This window comes from Barbus barbus, assembly GCF_936440315.1.
Source record: "Barbus barbus genome assembly, chromosome: 9".
Lineage (NCBI taxonomy): Eukaryota > Metazoa > Chordata > Actinopteri > Cypriniformes > Cyprinidae > Barbus > Barbus barbus.
This window is the reverse complement of record NC_136737.1, coordinates 33578491-33603224: the sequence shown is the minus strand read 5'-3', so window position 1 is coordinate 33603224 and position 24734 is coordinate 33578491. Positions and strand designations below refer to the sequence as shown.

At 38.5% G+C, this 24734-nt stretch overlaps 2 protein-coding genes across 7 annotated transcripts in view; both read right to left on the bottom strand.

Annotated features, from left to right (window-relative positions):
• The window catches only part of LOC306875128 (protein NLRC3-like), a gene marked incomplete at its 3' end in the record, with an annotated part of 134957 nt that extends 114522 nt beyond the window's left edge, over nt 1-20435 (bottom strand). For 2 of the 6 annotated variants that reach the window (XM_079425541.1, XM_079425544.1), the window contains exons 1-4: nt 20304-20395; nt 17893-18029; nt 17025-17144; nt 5965-7896 (exon numbers count right to left, since the gene is read on the bottom strand). In XM_079425541.1, the coding sequence (XP_079281667.1) occupies nt 5965-7896; nt 17025-17144; nt 17893-18008 (2168 nt within the window). In that variant the 5' untranslated portion in view covers nt 18009-18029; nt 20304-20395. Of the gene's footprint in view, nt 1-5960; nt 7897-16807; nt 16928-17024; nt 17145-17241; nt 17310-17892; nt 18030-20303 lie in introns of those variants that run through there. The other 4 variants (XM_079425545.1, XM_079425542.1, XM_079425546.1 and 1 more) reach the window with 4 other exon arrangements.
• The window catches only part of LOC306875141 (uncharacterized protein), a 264860-nt gene that overhangs the window by 80144 nt on the left and 159982 nt on the right, over nt 1-24734 (bottom strand). The window lies entirely within an intron of this gene.

The window sequence follows — 24734 nt, the reverse complement described above, 5'->3', positions numbered from 1 at the left end:
TGCCTTTTAAATTTGAATATAATTTGCATTTTGATCATATTTAGGTACAAAATTCGAACTTTTTCAGCCATTTTGACAGCCCTGACATATATATCAATGAATTGGCAGATCTACTGGACCAATCAGACAGTCCAGGACTACAATTATTCCTCACAGAAGTCAAATATTTACTGTATGCAGACGACTTGCTAATTCTATCTAAAACACCAGGGCCCGTATTCCCAAAGATTCTAAGAATTAATCCTTAAAAGTGATTCAGGACCAATCTGAGAGCAACTCTGAGCGAGCAAAAGACATATACACATATATAAAATGACAGCATGGATAAAAAAAATATATATATATAAATATTAGGGCCGGGACTCGATTAAAAAAAATAATCTAATTAATTAGAGGCTTTGTAATTAATTAATCGAAATTAATCGCATTTTAACCGCATATAAATATTTGACCTGAGAACAGTGAGAAGTAAGTTTTTTTATATGGATCTTTAAATTTCCCATCCACAGGGCCAACCAAAGCGGTCTCATCAGCTTCTTTGTCCATGTTCACTGTGGTTTGTTTTTGTCTGAACGCTAGTTGGTGCTCCAGTATAATCGGTCCGCCGAAACTCATCCAATGAGAAACGTTCCGCGGTGCAAAAATAAGTGCGATTAAACTGCGTTACAAAAATTGAACGCGTTATTTTTGTGTAATTAATTAATCTAAATTAACGCGTTAAAGTCCCGGCCCTAATAAATATATATAATTTAACATAATACGGTAAGTAAACATACTTACCGTATTTTATAGGAAATGAACAGAGACATAATAAGTGCTGTAAGGGAAGTGAAGTGACACACGGCCAAGTATGGTGACCCATACTTGGAATTTGTGCTCTGCATTTAACCCATCCATAGTGCACACACACAGCAGTGAACACACACACACACACACACACACAGCAGTGAACACACACACACACACACACAGAGCAGTGAACACACACACACACACACACACACACACACCGTGAACATACACCCGGAGCAGTGGGCAGCCATGCTGCGGCGCCCGGGGAGCAGTTGGGGGTTCGGTGTCTTGCTCAAGGGCACCTCAGTCGTGGTATTGAGGGTGGAGAGAGCGCTGTACATTCACTCCCCCCACCTACAATCCCTGCCGGGCCGAGACTCGAACCCGCAACCTTTGGATTACGAGTCCGACTCTCTAACCATTCGGCCACGACTTCCCCCAACAGACCCAAAACAGACCCAAATCATCAATGTAGTATTACGTCCATTTCCGGCGCTACGGCATTTCTGCGCAGTGTCTGAGTTGTTAGCATGTCTTTAATAAGATCAGTCACAAACATGATCCCTGCACGATCTAATGTGTAGCGTCTTATTAACTCACTGTCATGCATTGTGTGCAACACATTTCTTCTCCCACTTCATGTTTCGTCCATTTTCTCCGCTGTTAAAGAAACTCTTAAGCCCCTTAAAAGTCCTCGTCCGTACTCTTAACAATTTTGGACCTTAAGACCTCTTTTAAGGGTTAAGATGCTTTCTGCAGGGCTCCAGACAAAAAAATCGAGTAAGGAGCCATTGGCTCCTATAAAAGAAAAACTTAGGCGCCAAATTATTTTTTTAGGTGCCACAGAATAAAAGTGGTTTATTTTATTATTATCATTTTATTTTCCCCCCCTATTTTAACATTTCAATCATTTTGTCATGTGTTTATGTCTTATCTTTTCTAGGTTTATCAGCATTTTAATCCATCTTGTAGATGATCAGGTCGACCGGGGGACTAAGGTTCACTTAAAGTGTGAATTAAATGTCTTTTACAACTTGAAATATACAGTCACAAAGAATTGTTCGTTACACAGAATCTATACCAATATCATGGACCATAAGTATCACTTGGCAACTGAGAGCAGTGCATCCTATAAATGTTGTCACGTCTTTCACACATTCAGTCTGTTTTTCTTCATTAGTAAAATGCAATTTTATAGGAGGAGTTGAATCATGTACAACAGAATAAGTAAAAATATTAATATTCAACAGCGCATAAATATAGCAAACCGCTCCTCTTTATAGTTATTTTTCTAGCTGACTGATGAGTTTATGGACACTGAGTGGTTATTCTGAGGTAAATGTATTACAATGCAATGTTTACAAGCTTTATACATTTCCTCAGTTTGAAACACTGAATGAGAACAACAGTAAGTTGTACTATAGGCTTTCTTATTGCCTACCTTTTGATCATGTTCATTTCATACTATAGTAGTAAATGGAAATATATAATGGGTTCACTTGCTGCTTTAACTGAGGAGCTAAAGAGATTGCGCCTGAGCATTAAGTGATACTCTCCGCTCGCGCGATACTCTCCGCATACACGGACCGTGTGGACGCGGGGTACTGCTGTTTATATTACCCAAAGTGTGCGCTTGTGGTCCGCATTAAAGAGCACCCAAACCGCATCATTTGAATTTCCTAGCATTTTAAAGCTGATACTTTGTTTATTAAAAAGTAAGACAGCACAAAGCTTTTTGCGATTACTGGATGGCAAGTGCGCTTCAAATAACAGGAAGTCCATGCATTAACAGAACACAGCATATAGACTAAGATCTCGATAAGAAGATCTGTGATATTGAAATTAGCTGATAATTAATAAAATTATCCATTGCTTTCATTGACGTGAACTCCGTTATATTTGCATATGAAGCGGGAATTGAAGAACGGATTTATATCCGTTTTGCGAAGACACATTTATGTGGCCAAGTGTAAATGGGGAAACGTTTTAACAAATCATATAGATATCCGATCAGAGAAAATGCATGAAGTGACCAGGTGTAAACAGGCCCTTTCAGGTCTCTCTCACTGCGTTCAGCAGACTGTGTGCGGCAGAGACGAGGACTGTTTGAAACTCTTTTCAGTAAAACTTTGATGCGCATCGTCTTATGTAAGTTTAATACGTGAACATAACAAAAGATGTGAGCGCAAAACAATCGGGAAAAAAGTCCTTTCATGCAAATTATATATAGTCGCCAGTGGCGACCTCAGCAAAAACTTCACTCGCAAATTAATATTTTTGGTCGCAAATGCGACCATTTTAGTCGCAGTTTGGAGCCCTGTTTCTGAATTACTTTTTTCTTTACTAGGATATTTTCTTTAATTTTAAGGGGAAACACCCACATTTCTAAGAATTTTCTCAGAATTTTGTTACTAGGATCAACTCTTAGCTCTAAGATTCTTCATGAATACGGGCCCAGGTCTCCAGAACAACCTTGACATTTTAACTAAATACTGCCATGATTGGAACTTAGAAGTCAACATCCAAAAAACTAAGATTATGATATTTCAGAAAAAAAACAGAAATCTAGAACATAAACATATATTTACTTTAAACAACATCACACTTCAACATGCTTTACAATATAATTATCTTGGTCTGGTTTTAATGAACAGAGACATAATAAGTGCTGTAAGTGAAGTGAAGTGACATACGGCCAAGTATGGTGACCCATACTTGGAATTTGTGCTCTGCATTTAACCCATCCATAGTGCACACACACAGCAGTGAACACACACACAGCAGTGAACACACACACACCGTGAACACACACCCGGAGCAGTGGGCAGCCATTTATGCTGCGGTGCCCGGGGAGCTTCCAGAAGAGATCAGATGTGCTAAAACATTAGCCACATTTAAATCAAGACTCAAAACTCATCTGTTTAACGGTGCATTTGTTGAATGAGCACTGTGCTATACACTCACCTAAAGGATTATTAGGAACACCTGTTCAATTTCTCATTAATGCAATTATCTAATAAACCAATCACATGGCAGTTGCTTCAATGCATTTAGGGGTGTGGTCCTGGTCAAGACAATCTCCTGAACTCCAAACTGAATGTCAGAATGGGAAAGAAAGGTGATTTAAGCAATTTTGAGCGTGGCATGGTTGTTGGTGCCAGACGGGCCGGTCTGAGTATTTCACAATCTGCTCAGTTACTGGGATTTTCACGCACAACCATTTCTAGGGTTTACAAAGAATGGTGTGAAAAGGGAAAAACATCCAGTATGCGGCAGTCCTGTGGGCGAAAATGCCTTGTTGATGCTAGAGGTCAGAGGAGAATGGACCGACTGATTCAAGCTGATAGAAGAGCAACTTTGACTGAAATAACCACTCGTTACAACCGAGGTATGCAGCAAAGCATTTGTGAAGCCACAACACGCACAACCTTGAGGCGGATGGGCTACAACAGCAGAAGACCCCACCGGGTACCACTCATCTCCACTACAAATAGGAAAAAGAGGCTACAATTTGCACGAGCTCACCAAAATTGGACGGTTGAAGACTGGAAAAATGTTGCCTGGTCTGATGAGTCTCGATTTCTGTTGAGACATTCGGATGGTAGAGTCAGAATTTGGCGTAAACAGAATGAGAACATGGATCCATCATGCCTTGTTACCACTGTGCAGGCTGGTGGTGGTGGTGTAATGGTGTGGGGGATGTTTTCTTGGCACACTTTAGGCCCCTTAGTGCCAATTGGGCATGGTTTAAATGCCACGGCCTACCTGAGCATCGTTTCTGACCATGTCCATCCCTTTATGACCACCATGTACCCATCCTCTGATGGCTACTTCCAGCAGGATAATGCACCATGTCACAAAGCTCGAATCATTTCAAATTGGTTTCTTGAACATGACAATGAGTTCACTGTACTAAAATGGCCCCCACAGTCACCAGATCTCAACCCCATAGAGCATCTTTGGGATGTGGTGGAACGGGAGCTTCGTGCCCTGGATGTGCATCCCACAAATCTCCATCAACTGCAAGATGCTATCCTATCAATATGGGCCAACATTTCTAAAGAATGCTTTCAGCACCTTGTTGAATCAATGCCACGTAGAATTAAGGCAGTTCTGAAGGCGAAAGGGGGTCAAACACAGTATTAGTGTGGTGTTCCTAATAATCCTTTAGGTGAGTGTATGTCCCAACTGACTGCAATGAATTTTATGTATAATCATTTTCTTTCAATTTATTTTAAATAAACTTCTATATCATTTTAAAATTCCTTGTTTTTATTATTTTTATTTCCATGTTTTTATTGATTATTAATGTCTATTTCACTTTCTTTTATGTAAAGCACTTTGAATTACCACTGTGTATGAAATGTGCTATATAAATAAACTTGCCTTGCCTTGCCAGCCAATCAGAATCCAGTATTCATACCATGGAATAAATTAATATATAACACATATCTCATTAAATGACAAAACTTAGGTTGTGTTGAATAATTAATGTACGTGTCATGTACAAATTAATTTGTGAAAATAATTTGATCACAAAACTGACAGAGTAAATATGTTAAAAGTAAAAAAAAAAAAAAAAAAAAAAACAAGACCTATATTACTCATAATATTTCCCTTCATGGTAATCCACTTTTCTCTCATTTTATTTATTTTATGGCATAATGCAGACCTCTTTAAATGTATAATAATGTAAAATACTGGCTAGTGCTGTACAGTAAAGAGTAAACACTTCAAGCACTGCTTCACTGTAATAGTTCACTGTAACCGCAGTCAAACAGCTGGAATATTAAGCATTTATGATCAATAATTACTGGAGATTAAATGTGATAATGCTATATTATTATTGCTGTTAATATTATCAGTAATGTATGTGATTATTTTCTCTTCATTCACAGTAAACATGTCTGAATTGCAGCTTTACTGATCGATGGTGTCGACCGTGCCTTTGCTCCACCTGCTGCTGATTTAATGAAAGAGTTTCTCATGTGACCGGGTTGTGTTTACCGCGGTGATAACAGACATTTTACTCCACTATCTACTGCATTAAAAACACCTGTCGAGACTCCTTTAAGATTCTGGCCTGTTATTTAGGAGAAAATCTCTCACTTATTATAAAGGTGTCATATTCATTATTAAATATGATAGTTTAGTTAATGATGAAACACTCACAGAGCTTTTCTGCAGTTGATCACAGCTGGTATCAGTCTTCTTCTCCCCTCATCTGATGTGTTGTATTTCATGAGCTCAAACTCATCCAGCGGCTCCTCTGACATCTGAAGCATGTAGGAGATTGTTGAGCAGTGAGCAGGAGAGAGTTTCTCCTCTGAGTGTTTGTCTGATTTCACAAACTCCTGAATCTCTCTGAACAGAGTCTGATCTTTCACTTCCAGCAGACACAGGAACAGATTGATGGACTGACCCGCTGAGAGAGGAGGATGTATAAAATAATCATCAACATCATCATTTTTGATCTTCATTTTAATGTACTGTGTGGTTTCTCTGATGCTCTCTGAGCTGCTCTCTGTGTGTGTCAGTAGATCCTGTAAGAGTCTCTGATTGGACTCCAGTGAGACGCCCAGCAGGAACCGCAGGAACAGATCCAGATGACCATTCTTACTCTGCAGTGATTTATCTACTGCTGATGTTAGTAGATCATACAGAGAGTCTTTATCAGACAAATCATATCCATATTCACTGTCAGAGTCACTTTCAAAGTCACATTCAAGGTCAAGTATATATTTTGTTTTCACAAACTGCAGTGCCTCCTTGTTCTTTATTAAATGGCAGTAAAGCAGATAGAAAGCAGCGAGAAACTCCTGAAGGCTCAGATGAATGAAGCTGTAGACTTTCCTCTGATGAATCACAGATTCCTGCTTAAAGATCTCAGTGCAAATCCCAGAATACACTGAGGCGTCAGTGACGTCTATGCCGCTCTCAATCAGGTCCTCCTCATAGAACATCACATTGCCCTTCATCAGCTGTTTGAAAGCCACTTCAGCAAGTTTCACAATCACTTCTCTGTTGGACTGCTGGAGTTTCTCTGGATCTCTCTCTTCATACTTCTGGTTCCTCATGTTGATCTGAATCAGCAGGAAGTGGATGTACATTTCAGTCAGAGTTTGAGGGATTTCTGCACTCAGATCTTCTTCCAGGAGCTTCTGAAGCACAGTGGATGAGATCCAGCAGAAGATGGGGATGTGGCACATGATGTGGAGGCTTCTTGCTCTTCTGATGTGTGAGATGATTCTGCTGGCTTGATGCTGGTCACTGATCCTCTTCCTGAAATATTCCTCCTTTTGAGGCTCATTGAATCCCTGTATTTCTGTCAGACGGTTGATGTATTTGGAGGGGATCTGATTGGCTGCTGCTGGTCTGGAGGTGATCCAGATGAGAGCAGAGGGAAGCAGCTCTCCTTTCATGAGCTTTGACATCAACACACCCACTGATGAAGTCTCAGTCACATCACAAACTTTCTGATCGTCTGAAAACATCAGTGTGATTCTGCTTTCATCCAGACCATCAAAGATGAACACAACTTTACACTCCTCATAAATCTTTGAGTCCAGATCTTGAAGTTCAGGATGAAAGTCCAGCAGAAGTCTGTGAAGACTGTACTGATGATCTCGGATCAAGTTCAGCTCTCGAAATGGAAGCACAAACATCAAATCTACATCCTGATTGGCTTTTCCCTCGGCCCAGTCCAGAATGAACTTCTGCACAGAGACGGTTTTTCCGATTCCAGCGATGCCTTTAGTAAGAACAGTCTTGATCTGGTCTTTCTCCTCACATCCTGGTTCAGCTGAGGCTTTAAAGATGTCATTGCAGTAGATTGGAGTGTCTTGTGAGTGTTGTGTTCTGGCTGTTTTCTCCATCTGTAAAACCTCATGTTCTTCATTCACTCCTTCACTCTCTCCCTCTATGATGTAGAGCTGTGTGTAGATCCTGTTCAGGAGGCTTTCATTCTCCTGGAGTTTCAGTCCCTCAAATAATCTCTCATATTTGTTCTTCATGCTGGTTTTGAGCCGGTCTTTGACTCTCTGTAGTTCATCATCTACTGTTTGAGGTGAATCTAGATCTCCAATCTGATCATCTCTAGTCCCTCTGTAGAAACAACAGAAATAAAACAAACAAATTAAATAATAATGTAAATTAAAGCATTTAAATACATACAATTAAAACTATAAATCATATTGTAAATCAATACATATGACAATCTTGTATTTCATGTATAATTAATGTCTGATATATTTCTATTTCAGTTCATTTTCTAATTCACTTCAAGTTAATCTTGAAAAACCTCTTTCATGGGAAGTGGTTGATTGTGAGGTTTGGTGGGTGTTAATGAAATGATCTGCTCCATCTGTTTGGATCCTCAATCTGAATCTGATCCAGGCATAGTCTTTGATAAAAACAACATTTTCTCAGCTTTTTGTTCAAAATGTTGCTTTTACATGAAACTCACCCACATTCAAGTGTATATAAAAACAAAACAGGGCTCCCAAAATCACTAGCCTGACGTCCCGGGGCTATTGTGTTTTCAGTCGGGCTAATGTACCACTGTCCTGCCCGACGGGCCTTAAATACAGGACTCCACGCAGTGTTCCCTCTAAACTGAGCGCTCTTCTTCCACCGTGGCTGCGCAGAAGAAATAATGTGCCTCGCGCGCACAGAAATGAGTTGGGAAGCCATTTGATTGAATGCCGCAGTAAAAGGGAAAGAATAGAATAGCAATGCTCAGGCAAACCGCTGTAGAGCTGATGTCACGACAGAGTTAGAGCCGGTTTCATAGAAAGAGCACGGTGTGCACCAAATGAGTCGCTGTAGAAACTGAATACTTCAATGGTTGCGGTGCGCTCAACACGAGAGACAACACAAACACAATGACATCTGAAATAAAACATCCTCATGTATTAAAGAAGAGTGGCTTGATTAAGTGCTGAAATAACTAAACGCTGAAACATGTTCAGTCTCACACAAGAGTATTGTACAAACTGTACTTCATAACCATGTTTAGACAGATATAGAAGATTCATATGTTCACGCTTTTATATTTAACTTACAGGTCTCAGCTTAAGTTTGGCTTCAGTTTCTATTCTATTCTATTCTATTCTATTCTATCAGTTTAAATAGTTTGTTTTGATAATATATTATGTTAGGGTTATATTATAGACTCAAAAACAAGGTCAATTCAGGGCTCCAGACAAAAAAATCGAGTAAGGAGCCATTGGCTCCTATAAAAGAAAAACTTAGGCGCCAAATTATTTTTTTAGGTGCCACAGAATAAAAGTGGTTTATTTTATTATTATCATTTTATTTTTCCCCCCTATTTTAACATTTCAATCATTTTGTCATGTGTTTATGTCTTATCTTTTCTAGGTTTATCAGCATTTTAATCCATCTTGTAGATGATCAGGTCGACCGGGGGACTAAGGTTCACTTAAAGTGTGAATTAAATGTCTTTTACAACTTGAAATATACAGTCACAAAGAATTGTTCGTTACACAGAATCTATACCAATATCATGGACCATAAGCATCACTTGGCCACTGAGTGCAGTGCATCCTATAAATGTTGTCATGTCTTTCACACATTCAGTCTGTTTTTCTTCATTAGTAAAATGCTATTTTATAGGAGGAGTTGAATCATGTACAACAGAATAAGTAAAAATATTAATATGCAACAGCGCATAAATATAGCAAACCGCTCCTCTTTATAGTTATTTTTCTAGCTGACTGATGAGTTTATGGACACTGAGTGGTTATTCTGAGGTAAATGTATTACAATGCAATGTTTACAAGCTTTATACATTTCCTCAGTTTGAAACACTGAATGAGCTTTTACATAAAACATTTCAGTAAGTTGTACTATAGGCTTTCTTATTGCCTACCAGGAGTGGAGCCAGACGATGTAAACATTCGGGGCTTAGCCCAAACCTAGGGGGGTCCGGGGGCATGTTCCCCCGTGGAGATTTTTTTCCCATTTACGTCAGCTAAATGCACTATTTTTCAGGCTGTTTGAGATAATAGAATGCCTAAAAATCTATACACTATATGGGAAAATTATGAATGTTACTCAGTAAAATAAAAAAAATCACCCAGTAGAGCCTATAACCTATTTTGTATTTAATTGTTCTCCAGCTGTAGTGAATCCAAAACACCAAAAATGTTAAGGATGACTCATTTTCATCCAATTATAATTATAAACGCAGGGCTCTATACACTTATATTTTTGAAGGAGCACTTACACAGCACTTACAAATTGCATAAATAATCTTATGAGGCTAATGTATCAAATATAAAATTTGGAATACAGAAATATGAAATGATGAAAAAAATTTGAATGGTAGCTGCTACTTTGCCACTAGGTGGCGGCAAGCCACTGCCTTAATGAGTGAGTCAGTCAGTCCTTTAATCAATCGATTCGTTCGAAACAGATGATTCATTCAGAAAAAAAGTAAGCAACTGTTTTTATGAATGGGTCAGTGAATCATTTACTCACGCAAATGTATTCAGTAAACACCGCCATGTGTTGCTGCAGAGCACAACAACATGCGTTGTTTGGAACCATTTCCTTAGCGAAATATGTCTTTTTTATTATCTTGTTTATTGAATTGTTGCCCTGACACGTAAAGTCTGCCACAGACCATGCTAACCCAACATTATAACCGCTCTGTGTGTGTGTGTGTGTGTGTGTGTGTGCGTGTGTGTGTGTGTGTGTGTGTGTGTGTGTCCTAAAGACTGTGCTGCGCAACCGTTAACTGTTAGATGTTCAAAATGTAACGTTAAATCAGACCATTTAAAACCGAATAAGAAATATAATACTATGATTAAAAGTTACAGATACCTGAAGCTGTTGTATCTTGGCGTTCAAGTGTTGGCTGGGGGTGTTTTACTTCCTTTTTTTTGAAGAATTTTGAAATATCCATTTTATTTTTCAAATAAATTGATCTAGTAAAATACTACACGCCAACAAATTAGGGATGTGCACATCGATGCGGAGTATCGATATATCGATACTCAGAAGCTTTTAATTTGGTATCGATATTTTTTTTAAAGTATCGATATTTTAAATATATTTTAATAATTTCTGCATAACTAAATGTTTTAGCGCTGTGTACAGGATAATCGGTGACGCTTTGTTTATAGGACGTTACACCAATCAATCTGCGGCAGAATGTGAGCGATCATGTGTCTTTCAGCTAACTTACGTACTCAACACACGCAAGTCGCACACTTCCGCATTACAGAATGGCACGATGGCAGAGAGGAAACGTAGCGTGGTGTGGTGCTACTTATCATCAGCAGAAAAAATATTGCACAATGCAATATTTGTGATAAGAATGTCATACACGGCAACAATACAAGCAACCTTTTTAAACACTTACAGACAACACACCCTGAAACTTATAAAGAAGCGGAACAAAAACAAGCTGCCCAGTGTTCCTCTGCTCAGTCTCCCTCTGTCCGACAGAAGACGTTACAGGAGAGTTTTAAAGGAGGCAAACCCTATCCAGGTACAAAGAGCAGAGTAATTAGTTAACCTATTAACTGTACATACACACTCTCTCTCTCTCTCTCGTTACCATTAGGTGAATAAGAATAAATATAAATGTGTGTGTGTGTGTGTGTGCAGTGTGTATACAGAGTGTGTGTGTGTGCAGTGTGTATATACAGAGTGTGTGTGTGTGTGTGTGTGTGTGTGCAGTGTGTACATACAGACAGAGTGTGTGTGTGTGTGCAGTGTATATACAGAGTGTGTGTGTGCAGTGTGTATATACAGAGTGTGTGTGTGCAGTGTGTATATACAGAGTGTGTGTGTGTGTGTGTGTGTGCAGTGTGTATATACAGACAGAGTGTGTGTGTGTGTGCAGTGTATATACAGAGTGTGTGTGTGCAGTGTGTATATACAGAGTGTGTGTGTGCAGTGTGTATATACAGTATGTGTGTGTGCAGTGTGTATATACAGAGTGTGTGTGTGCAGTGTGTATATACAGAGTGTGTGTGTGCAGTGTGTATATACAGTATGTGTGTGTGCAGTGTGTATATACAGAGTGTGTGTGTGCAGTGTGTATATACAGTATGTGTGTGTGCAGTGTGTATATACAGAGTGTGTGTGTGCAGTGTGTATATACAGTATGTGTGTGTGCAGTGTGTATATACAGAGTGTGTGTGTGCAGTGTGTATATACAGTGTGTGTGTGTGCAGTGTGTATATACAGTATGTGTGTGTGCAGTGTGTATATACAGTATGTGTGTGTGCAGTGTGTATATACCATAGACTGTAAATTAGTCAGAGGCGAAATCGGCTGAAACCAAAAAATGTTAACATGTTGCTTTTCTTAAACGCTAATCTACAGCTCAAAGATTAGTAAATCTTTATCAACAATTGCTGTAATCTTACAGTGTTGTCCTGAGCATTGCTAAATACTACAAAAATGTAGAAAGTTGAAGATGAAGAAAATATTTCTTTAAAATTAAGAAATGTGAAAGCACATTTTATGTTGTTGGTATTTTAGTTTATTTTATTAAGATTAATTTTGTGAGTTTTTTTGTAAAATATGTAGTTAGTAAACAGAATATTGAAAGAAAAAAACAAATAAGACTCACAAATAAGAAATAAGTGAAAATATGCAACATCTAGTTTATGTTGTTGGTATTGTTTATTTTATTAAGATTTCTGTTTAATCAATATTTTTGTAAGAAGGTTGTTTAAACATTTTGACTTATTTGTCAAATTTGCTTTTCTAATAAATTTGTTATTAATGGCCAGTATGTGTATGTAATTTTGTCTTTACATGTAATGATCTTTTTTTTTATTAATATTATTTTGAAAAATCACATTAACATTTAAAATAATAAGTGGTATCGGTATCGGTATCGTAAAAAAATTAACAAAAAGTATCGGTATCGTATCGCATTCAAAAATTGTGGTATCGCCCATACCTACAACAAATGGCCTGGCTCCAAAAGATCTAATTTGATTGGCTGGATCGTACAGACGCTCATCGATGGTTGGCCAGTTTACATGTCAGTCAGAAGCACTAGACTCAGTGGGCGGTTTTTGTCGGGTGTGAATGACAACGCGTAAATTGACAGACACTGTAGACGTGAGAGTCGAGAGATATTTATTTATTTGTTTATTTATTTATTTAAATTCTAATATAAATTACTTTATTGCGCATGGAAACTCATTGATGGCATAGTAATAAAAACATTCGGGGCTTTACTGAAAACATTCGGGGCTCCACCCCCTTAGCCCACCCCTAACGCCGCCCCTGTTGCCTACCTTTTGATCATGTTCATTTCATACTATAGTAGTAAATGGAAATATATAATGGGTTCACTTGCTGCTTTAACTGAGGAGCTAAAGAGATCGCGCCTGAGCATTAAGTGCGATACTCTCCGCTCGCGCGATCCGGACGCATACACGGACCGTGTGGACGCGGGGTACTGGTGTTTATATTATCACTTTCAGGTCTCTCTCACTGCGTTCAGCAGACTGTGTGCGGCAGAGACGAGGACTGTTTGAAACTCTTTTCAGTAAAACTTTGATGCGCATCGTCTTATGTAAGTTTAATACGTGAACATCACAAAAGATGTGAGCGCAAAACAATCGGGAAAAAAGTCCTTTCATGCAAATTATATATAGTCGCCAGTGGCGACCTCAGCAAAAACTTCACTCGCAAATTAATATTTTTGGTCGCAAATGCGACCATTTTAGTCGCAGTTTGGAGCCCTGTCAATTATTTATCAGGTTTTTGACTTTGAGTCTCTTGCTCTTGATTCTTGATCAGCCAATAATATTCCATGAAGACGGAGGTATCTAAGCCTATATAATACTCCTTCAAACTGGCATCTTCAATCTTCATCTCTCGGCTCTTGAATATCACTATACTCCGGTCAGATCACTCAGTTTTAGCAGAATCTGTTCAGCTTGGATATTGTCTCTATTTTTAATCTCATATTTTAGCATTTAATCATCTGTAATCAGTATCACTTATACTTATGATAACTGATTTTTAATAAACTACACTTCTACGGAAAGACTTCGTCTGCTTGGATCTTTCTCAGTGCATCAATATAGTTTATAAAAGTATGAATAAAAATGTTGCAGAGAAAATGAACATTTATCGCCTAAATATGCAGTAAAGCACATTAATAATAATATTTGCTGTAGGTCAGATTTAAAAACAGTAAACAAAACAATTAATTAAAAAATTAAAAAAACATAATATGCCTATATGTAAAAATAAATCAATATTTTCAGCAAGGTTTTATTCCCATTATCCACACATAAAAGCCCAGTTCATGCTGATGGACTAGTGCTATTATTGTCTTATTTGTCACCGCAGTTGTTCTTTAAAACCCTTTGCATGTCTTACTGAACTACAGTGTAGGATATTATCATCATAAGTTTTTTCTTGTCCACCTAAAATAAAGAACAGCTACATATAAATAAACATTATACAAAACAGCTCAATCTCAAATAGTAGATCATTTTAATCAACATCTCCCAGCTGAAACTGCTCAATGTTAAAGTATGTCTGCTTCGTGAACTGTGAAAAGTGCAATAATATCTGACTTTATTTAACGTGTAACCCAGCTGTTGAGATTGAAGACCACTATTTATGTTCATCACACAGAAACATAATTCATATTTCTCATAGGTGAGGCTATTTATAGCACAGGTAGGACTATATCATGGCCACCATTAAGAATTTGTTCTGCAGACGTGAGCCGCTCATATTAAACAGCTCTGTTCTGCCCGAAGTACTCGGAGATGCCAACACCAAGTGTTTGACAGGAACTTAATCTAACTTACTAACACATTTACTAATTGATTCTAACTAAAATCGCTGTTGTTAGCACTTAATATTTCTGTAGTACAGCCAAACAGGGTAGATCATTCATAAAAACTTATATAAATGAATGCTCATGAGCAAACTTCTACACACCAATAAGCTCTGCTGTATCATAAACCAATGAATTTGAGGATGGGCGGCGCGACACGTGCTGCCCCATCTTAAAGGGATAGTTCACCCAGAAATGAAAATTAGCCCAAGATTTACTCGTCCTCAAGGCATCACCGTCATTCGCTCGACCGCCTTGTCAGGAACACGCCTGCTTGAGAGACCGGAAGCTGGACTAAACGGTTTATAAAGTTTTAAGAAACAACATTTTTCTTAAACTAACGCATCGTTTCACTTCAAAAGTCCTTTATTAACACCCTGGAGCTGTGTGGAGCAGTTCTGAGATGGATACTTTATTTCAGATTCAGAAACAGGGGCACCATTCACTGCAATTATACAGATTGGAACAGACAGGACAATACTGAATATAACTCTGAATGTGTTCGTCTGAAAGAGGAATATCAGACACGCCTAGGATGCCTTGAGGGTGAGGTAATCTTTGGCTAATTTTCATTTTCCTTTAATGTGTCGCCCCAATCGTCCAGGGTGCACTCTGGGGCTACTCGCGTAACCGGTAAATGTGAGTAAACCGGTAAACAGATGAAACTCTATCAACGCATCTGAAATTAATACATGAAGAGAACAGTAGAAGTGAAATATGCCATTACTCTACATACGAAACAGATGATAAAGGTGAAGGAACTGATCTCACTGCACCTGAATGCAAGCGTTGCTACAAGTCACCACAGGAGGCAACACATCAAACCTTTTTAAGCATTTGTCTCTCGCTCATCCTGATCTTTTCAGAGAATTACAAGATCGACAGGTGAGTGAGTGCATCATTCATGAATTCAGATTTAATTTGAACTTATATTTACGCACATGCAGATGTGATACAGTAGCTCAAATGTGTGTGAGACACGCTAGAACCAGTGAAGGTTTGGTCACGTATATATGCACTTGCATTTCATACAATCTAATATTAACTGAATTTGAATTAAGCAAGAGTTGTGCTATATTCATGTTAGTATCAATAATATGAAGGAAATGTTTTTGCTAATATGAAGCATCCGAGAGAGTGAGATTCATATTTAATGATTTTTCTTTGGCTATCTGAGTCTGAAATCTGAAAACAATCTGAGAGAGAGAGAAATAATAACATTCAATATTACTTTGACTGTTAGGATAACAACATTTGTTGCATTAATTGTGTTACTTCAACAAACTCCCGGTAGGTTGTTTTGTTACAGTTTCTGTATTAATATGAATCTGTTTTTATTATTATATTTAATAAAACTGTGGTCAATTCACTTATGTTTTGAGGCTGGATATTTGTCAACTATCGTATCGATCCCGAGGTATTACATTCTGGTATCGCACCGAAGCCAGAATTATGGTATCGAGCCATCTCTACTCCATCATTACGTTTTTACTTTCACTTTCTGCTTATAGTGAATGATGTTCACCTGAGTAAAAATTGTGCAAAGTTTGCACGTGTGCTGCAAACCCTGGTGCAAACGCATCTTGTGTGTTATCCACTGACTCGCCTTCATGCTTTAAAACATTTCCAACATTGTGCCGTGACCCGTTCCCCAGCCCCCCGTATCGAAAACGTACCGAACCGTGACACCGCTGCGTCGTATTGAACCAAACCCCGAATGCTGTGAACCGTTACACCCTTAATATATATATATATATATATATATATATATATATATATATATATATATATGTACTCGATTACTCATTTTGGAAACCGACTGATGATCAAAATAAGACATTTCCAAAAATGCCCACCCCTAATGTTATGATGTGGTTTTTGCAGCAAGGTCCATCTTGAATCTTCACAGAAATCCCCTCTTACGGTTAGACTACAAGAGAAGTAAAACATCTACAACAGAACCAGGTGTTGACTGCTGCGACTGTAATAATGTCTGACAGTAGGATAGGAATCCAGTCTGAAAACACTGAATCATGAGAGGATCTGAAACATGCAGCACATACACATTCACTCAAACACCTTCCACAATTCACTGATCACACTCAGCCTTCTGAGTACATGATTAGATCCCTGCATTAATAAAGCAGCAGTTTTATATCTCACCTGGGGTCAGAGGTCACTGGTCCATCACTGAGGTCAGGAGGATTACGAATGGATGCATCACTCTTCAGAGACACACAGCTGTGATCAGGAGATGATCTCTGACTCTTCCTCCTTAAGATCCTGATTAACACACAGACATAACTCTTCCTTTAGTTCTGTCTGCTGTTTCATTTATTACAAGTCAGTCTGTTGTGTCTAATACTGGATTATATCTCACCTGGGGTCAGAGGTCACTGGTCCATCACTGAGGTCAGGAGGAGGACCCATGGATCCGTCACTCTTCAGAGACACACAGCTGTGATCAGGAGATGATCTCTGACTCTTCCTCCTTAAGATCCTGATTAACACACAGACATAACTCTTCCTTTAGTTCTGTCTGCTGTTTCATTTATTACAAGTCAGTCTGTTGTGTCTAATACTGGATTATATCTCACCTGGGGTCAGAGGTCACTGGTCCATCACTGAGGTCAGGAGGAGGACCCATGGATCCGTCACTCTTCAGAGACACACAGCTGTGATCAGGAGATGATCTCTGACTCTTCCTCCTTAAGATCCTGATTAACACACAGACATAACTCTTCCTTTAGTTCTGTCTGCTGTTTCATTTATTACAAGTCAGTCTGTTGTGTCTAATACTGGATTATATCTCACCTGGGGTCAGAGGTCACTGGATCATCACTGAATTTAGGAGGAGGACCCATGGATCTGTCACTCTTCAGAGACACACAGCTGTGATCAGGAGATGATCTCTGACTCTTCCTCCTTAAGATCCTGATTAACACACAGACATAACTCTTCCTTTAGTTCTGTCTGCTGTTTCATTTATTACAAGTCAGTCTGTTGTGTCTAATACTGGATTATATCTCACCTGGGGTCAGAGGTCACTGGTCCATCACTGAGGTCAGGAGGAGGACCCATGGATCCGTCACTCTTCAGAGACACACAGCTGTGATCAGGAGATGATCTCTGACTCTTCCTCCTTAAGATCCTGATTAACACACAGACATAACTCTTCCTTTAGTTCTGTCTGCTGTTTCATTTATTACAAGTCAGTCTGTTGTGTCTAATACTGGATTATATCTCACCTGGAGTCAGAAGTCACTGGACCATCACTGAGGTCAGGAGGAGGACCCATGGATCCGTCACTCTTCAGAGACACACAGCTGTGATCAGGAGATGAAGATCTCTCTCTGCTCTCCATAATGACAAACTGACTTCACACCTGCATATGGAAACATAAGAGAACAAATGACACATAATATTGTGATTATTATTGCAGTAAATCTTAACGCTGATGCTCTTGTGTCTTACTGAACATATTTGAATTCAGCAGCAGGAGAAAAGCATCAATCTGTTCAGAGCTTGATGTGTTTCTGCTGCTGTAACACATATCAACTAACTGATCATGACATCTGATGAGGATTATTTTCAGAGTTTCATTGTTGAAGCGCTGCTGAAAACCCCTCAAATCTCAGACATGCAGCCCATTATATTTCTCAAATGTTTGAAAGCTGCTCTTCCTCCACAATGAGTTTCACCGTTTCCACCAAACAAATAAGATCAGCAAAACTATCACTAACACAAATCACCTTCACACAAATCTCACTGCATTCATATTATTCCAGAACATTTTATTTTTAGAAGCTTTCTGAATCCAAGTCTTTGCATTTCTTCACAAACCAACAGGGTATTTGGTCTTATATTCTGGTATTTGGTCTTATATTCTGCTATTTGGTCTTGTATACTGCTATTTGGTCTTATATTCTGTTATTTGGTCTTGTATTCTGGTATTTGGTCTTATACTCTGCTATTTGGTCTTATACTCTGCTATTTGGTCTTATATTCTGCTATTTGGTCTTATATTCTGCTATTTGGTCTTGTATTCTGGTATTTGGTCTCGTATTCTGGTATTTGGTCTTATATTCTGGTATTTGGTCTTGTATTCTGTTATTTGGTCTTATATTCTGGTATTTGGTCTTGTATTCTGGTATTTGGTCTCTTATTTGGTCTTGTATTCTGGTATTTGGTCTTATATTCTGGTATTTGGTCTTGTATTCTGCTATTTGGTCTTGTATTCTGTTATTTGCTCTTGTATTCTGCTATTTGGTCTTATATTCTGTTATTTGGTCTTATATTCTGGTATTTAGTCTTATATTCTGTTATTTGGTCTTATATTCTGGTATTTGGTCTTATATTCCGCTATTTGGTCTTATACTCTGCTATTTGGTCTTATATTCTGCTATTTGGTCTTATATTCTGCTATTTGGTCTTGTATTCTGCTATTTGGTCTTATATTCTGTTATTTGGTCTTGTATTCTGGTATTTGGTCTTATACTCTGCTATTTGGTCTTATACTCTGCTATTTGGTCTTGTATTCTGCTATTTGGTCTTATATTCTGGTATTTGGTCTTATATTCCGGTATTTGGTCTTATATTCCGGTATTTGGTCTTGTATTCTGGTATTTGGTCTTGTATTCTGTTATTTGGTCTTGTATTCTGGTATTTGGTCTTATATTCTGTTATTTGGTCTTATATTCTGGTATTTGGTCTTATATTCCGGTATTTGGTCTTATATTCCGGTATTTGGTCTTGTATTCTGGTATTTGGTCTTGTATTCTGTTATTTGGTCTTGTATTCTGGTATTTGGTCTTATATTCTGTTATTTGGTCTTGTATTCTGGTATTTGGTCTTATATTCTGTTATTTGGTCTTGTATTCTGGTATTTGGTCTTATACTCTGTTATTTGGTCTTATACTCTGTTATTTGGTCTTATACTCTGTTATTTGGTCTTATACTCTGTTATTTGGTCTTGTATTCTGTTATTTGGTCTTGTATTCTGGTATTTGGTCTTATATTCCGCTATTTGGTTTTATATTCCGGTATTTGGTCTTGTATTCTGTTATTTGGTTTTATATTCTGGTATTTGGTCTTATATTCTGTTATTTGGTCTTGTATTCTGGTATTTGGTCTTATATTCTGTTATTTGGTCTTGTATTCTGGTATTTGGTCTTATATTCTGTTATTTGGTCTTGTATTCTGGTATTTGGTCTTATACTCTGTTATTTGGTCTTATACTCTGTTATTTGGTCTTATACTCTGTTATTTGGTCTTATACTCTGTTATTTGGTCTTGTATTCTGGTATTTGTATGTGAATATTCTCCCTCCTGCGTGTTTCTTTCAAAACCGAAACCAAACCTCAGACTCAAGAGCTTTACAGAAGCTGGTGTTTTCTGTTTAAATCTTTATTTCCTCCTTTAGTAGCCTATATTTCCGATTGTAGATTAATCTGAACTAAAAACAGGTTCTCTAGAGCTCGATATGATTATAATTCTTCTGAAGATGAACTTGTGCAGCTTCATCCATTTCTACATGCGTCACAACTCCTCCATTAACAGTGTTCGAGTTTAAAGATCGGGTTCAACTCGACTGAGACGCGAATGTGAGAAACTTCTACAATAATATGAACTTGTATCAGACGCAGAGAAATTAACTTACCTTAGTGTGAGGTTTGTGGAGGTTTTTAAGCCTTTTTTTTTAATCCCGTCGAGTTTGCTTTCTTCTTCAACAACAGGAAGTCACCACCCAGTGGAGGAGGAGGAGCCTGACCGCACAAGCCACGCCCACATTTCAGCATTTCAACAGTTCAGCATGCTTATGTTTTCAACTGTACACAGTTATTACTTAGATATCAATAACATATAAATATGTGTGTGTGTGTGAGAGAGAGTGTGTGTGTGTGTGTGTGTGTGAGAGAGAGAGAGAGAGAGTGTGTGTGTGTGTGTGTATGTGTGTGTGTGTGTGTGTGTGAGAGAGTGTGTGAGAGAGAGAGAGAGTGTGTGTGTGTGTGTGTGTGTGTGTGTGTGTGTGTGTGTGTGAGAGAGTGTGTGAGAGAGAGAGTGTGTGTATGTGTGTGTGTGAGAGAGAGAGTGTGTGTTTGTGTGGGAGAGAGAGAGTGTGTGTGTGTGTGTGTGTGAGAGAGAGAGAGAGAGAGAGAGAGAGAGTGTGTTTGTGAGAATTTGAATTTTGAAAAGACCTTATTTTACAATCAACTTAATACACACAAATCAAACAAGTTAAAAACAACACACAAATTACGGAAAAAAAATTAAATCATCTTCTAGAATAGTACAAACAACTCCTTTACAACACCAAATCTTCTCAAAAATAAACAAATAATTCATAGTTTTATAAAACTTGTAATCAATCGTTCTTCGTACGTCGCTAACTCAGTTAGCTGGATTTGATTGTTGACGATTTGGCATGATCTTGGATTGTTTGGTTCTTCGACGCTCATCCTGGACTTGCTGTCATAGCAACAGGTGCGCAAGCTTAAACCTGCTCGGGAGCAGGCTTATTTCATGTAAACAGGATTAGATCGCGGCTTTATAAGCGGAGGAGATAGGGAAGTCTGTCGCAGCCATGTCTTGCCCGTTTTTACGAGAGCAACCTGTTGCGGAAGGTGCGAGGATAATTCGCAGAGCTTTTAGAATTAATCGCGTTTTGCGACACAGACAGGATCCATTAGCACAGCGCGATAGTGTACTTTTTGAAAGATATCGTTTTTCACGTGAGGGTGTCATTTACATAATAAACTTGTTAGAACCTCATATTAAAAGTTCTACTCGTCGGAGTCGGGCTTTAACCACAGCACAAACTGTGTGCATCGCGTTGAGATTCTTTGCGAGTGGCACTTTCCTGTACACTATTGGGGATGCGGAGAACTTGGCCAAAAGTGCTGTCTGTCGTGCCATTCGTAAAGTTTACCTGGCGCTAAAGCAGTTTTTAGGTGTTTTTGTAGTCTTTCCAAGCCACTTAAGACCCCAAGTTGTAAAACAGAGCTATTTCGCAATTGCAGGTACATTCTACTTGTTAATGAAGATCGTATGAATATGACCACACTAGTAAATATAAATCGATTGTCCCCCAGGCTTCCCTAATGTGATTGGTGGCATAGACTGCACACACATTCATATCAAGGCCCCACCAGGCCCCAAATGAAGGGGATTTTGTGAACCGAAAGGGGGTTCACAGTATAAATGTGCAGGTGAGTTACTATCACTATTCTTAATATTTTATATTGGTAATATATACAATGTATTCCATAAGTATGCAGTTGATTGACTACAATGTCTTAGACTCTATGTGTCATATCACAAATGTGGAAGCCAAATGGCCAGGATCTGTGCATGACTCAAGAATTTTCAGAGAGTCACAGTTATGCACATTATTTGAACGTGGTAAGGATATTAATGTCATGCTCACTGTATTACACACACACACTTATTGTGGGCCTAACAGAACTGCATTTTACCATTGTACAGGTGATTACGATGGGATCCTGGTTGGAGACAGGGGCTATGCCCGTAGGCAGTATTTTATGACTCCATTCCCTGACCCCAACCCTGGACCACAAACCAGTTACAATGCAGCTCTAGCCAGGACAAGGGCACGCATTGAAATGACCTTTTGGCAACTAAAGGGAAGATTTCAGTGTCTGAAAAGTCTGAGGGTTGCACCTGACAGGGCATGCGGCATTGTCGCATGTGCTGTATTACACAACATTGCCACCATTAGAAAGGAGAGGACCCCTGTGGTGGAAGTGCAGCCTGATGATGACCTCCAGCCAGTGCACTTGGATCAACCTAGTGGCAGAGCTGCACGGGACAGGATTGTGGAACACCATTTTTGAGAATAATTTAATAAAAATTAAAACAAATAAAAAAAAGACAAGGCAAATATGGATTCAATGGTTTTTATTAGTTGTTCTTTGAGAAAAAAAACAACAACAAATTAGGGTCATCTTTTGCCTGCAAAGAGATATTGTTATGCAAGGTCAACAGTAGTGCTCTGAAATGTGAAATGTTGTAGTACTTACTCTGAAGTTCCTTTTGCAGCAACTCTATTTCTAGAGCAATTTTCTTCTTCTTCATTAGCTCTTGGAGCTCCATTTCTCCCCTCAGTTTTTGTTTTTTTAAATGCAAATATTCAACCTTTTGCTGTAGGCTACGTTTATAGAGGGAACGGATGTCACCCTGTGCCATCTGCAGAGAAAATAAATTAGACTCAACGCATACAAAAAAAAAAAAAACTGAAAGTAAAAAAACAATGCAACACTGTCCACCTCTGTATCAGTTCTCTGTGCAGACTCCCTCTGTGCAGACTCCTGCAACTCATATTGCGGTCAAAAATATAAAGGACATTAGTTGATAAGTGTATAGGGTATATTATATAGTGCATTTTTATGTGTAGTTATGCACTTACAGGTACTTCCTCCAAAGGACACTCGTCCGAGAGGGTCTCTTCACTGTCCTGTGCAATGAAAATAAATGGTATGACAAAGTGATACGGTGTCTCCACTATTGATATTGATTTCACTATTGAGAAAAAAAATAAATAAATAAAAATAAAAAGGACAAGTCCACTTACTGCACATGCTTCAGCCACCACTTGCATGGGAACAGGTAAAAGTGTGGGTGTGTTATGTAAAACTGCACAGAAATAGAGAAAGAAATAAAAATTCATTACAATGAGGTACACAGGAAAAGAAACAGAAACTTTAGTCCCCCCCCCCCCCCCCCCCCCCCCCCCCATTTACTCAAAGTAGGTTTAACTGCCTTCCTTTCATGTCAATGCAATTCAGCACTACTCAAGATTTACCAGTTGAAGAGTGTAGCTGACATTTGGATTACACCAAATGCAAGGTAGCTACCAATTATTTTACAGTAGCCTATACAAAGTGAATTAAAAACCTCTTTACCAGTAATGAAGGTGCTGCTGCTACTGCTTCCTGGCTGTGGGTCTAAGGAAGAGCTGCTCCCAGGGATGTCCTGAATATTGGGTCGGTTCACATTTAACTCAGGGTGCAGGACCACCGCCTGTTTTTTTTTTTTTGCTCTGCCTTTTTCCTAGTTGCTGATATAAACAAGCACATCATTTCACAGTCGTTTAAAACAAAAACAAAAAAAGACTAAGAACAACATATGTAGTTAATTACCATTTTGTAGAATATTCTTGTATTTCACCTTTACTTGTTCCCAATTTCTAGTGGGTCCTGTGGAGGCTCTAATATGAAAGATTAAAGTATGAAAATGTTTAATGTACATATACTGTAATAACTGATTGAAAACCTCTAACACAATCACTACTTACGCATTTAATTTGTCTGCAACTTTTTGCCAGCCCTCTCTCCTGGCTTTTGCAGCCTTTGAGGTGTTCCCTGTCGTTTTTATTAAATGTTGGAACCACGGCCGTAGCCAGCTATGAGGTCACCGAGGTCCGGACCTCGGTCATTTTTTTATATTCAAAAATAAAATCTCAAGCTCTCTGAATGATTATTTAGCCGTTTAAACCACCTCATATCACATGAGTGTTTGCAATTCATGTTGCTGCGAGAAGCTAGCGCAGTGAACGGCGCTTGAGAGCGCGTTGAGTGAGAGCGCGGGTGCAGGTCTCCGTTTGTTGCCAGATCCACCTATTATACGTGTTTTTGACTCGTTTTTCCAATTTATTGTGACACTTTGGGACGTTTATAAAGTGGAAAGTTCAACGTTAGTGTTAGTGATATATTCTTATTTACAAAACACAAGCTTTGAACTTATTTCGGATATCTTTTTCTTTCTTTTTGTAATTGCTTGTTTTTCGTAGCAATATCTGGCAACATTGTACATTCATAAAAAAAGCTTATAGACAATCTGTAACTTAATTGCTGACAGGAAGATACCACAATCGGTAAGACAAACGCAGTGATCATCGTTAATATCTAAAAGAAATGTATAACACTATCAAAAACAATAGCATAATACAAATCTGTTTGTTACAGAATGAAATAGGCTAACTTACTATGCCAAATAACGTTAACGTTACTGGCCAGCAGACGTCTCATGCTCTTTAGTTAACCTTAAGTCATCAAAAAACATTAATTAAAGC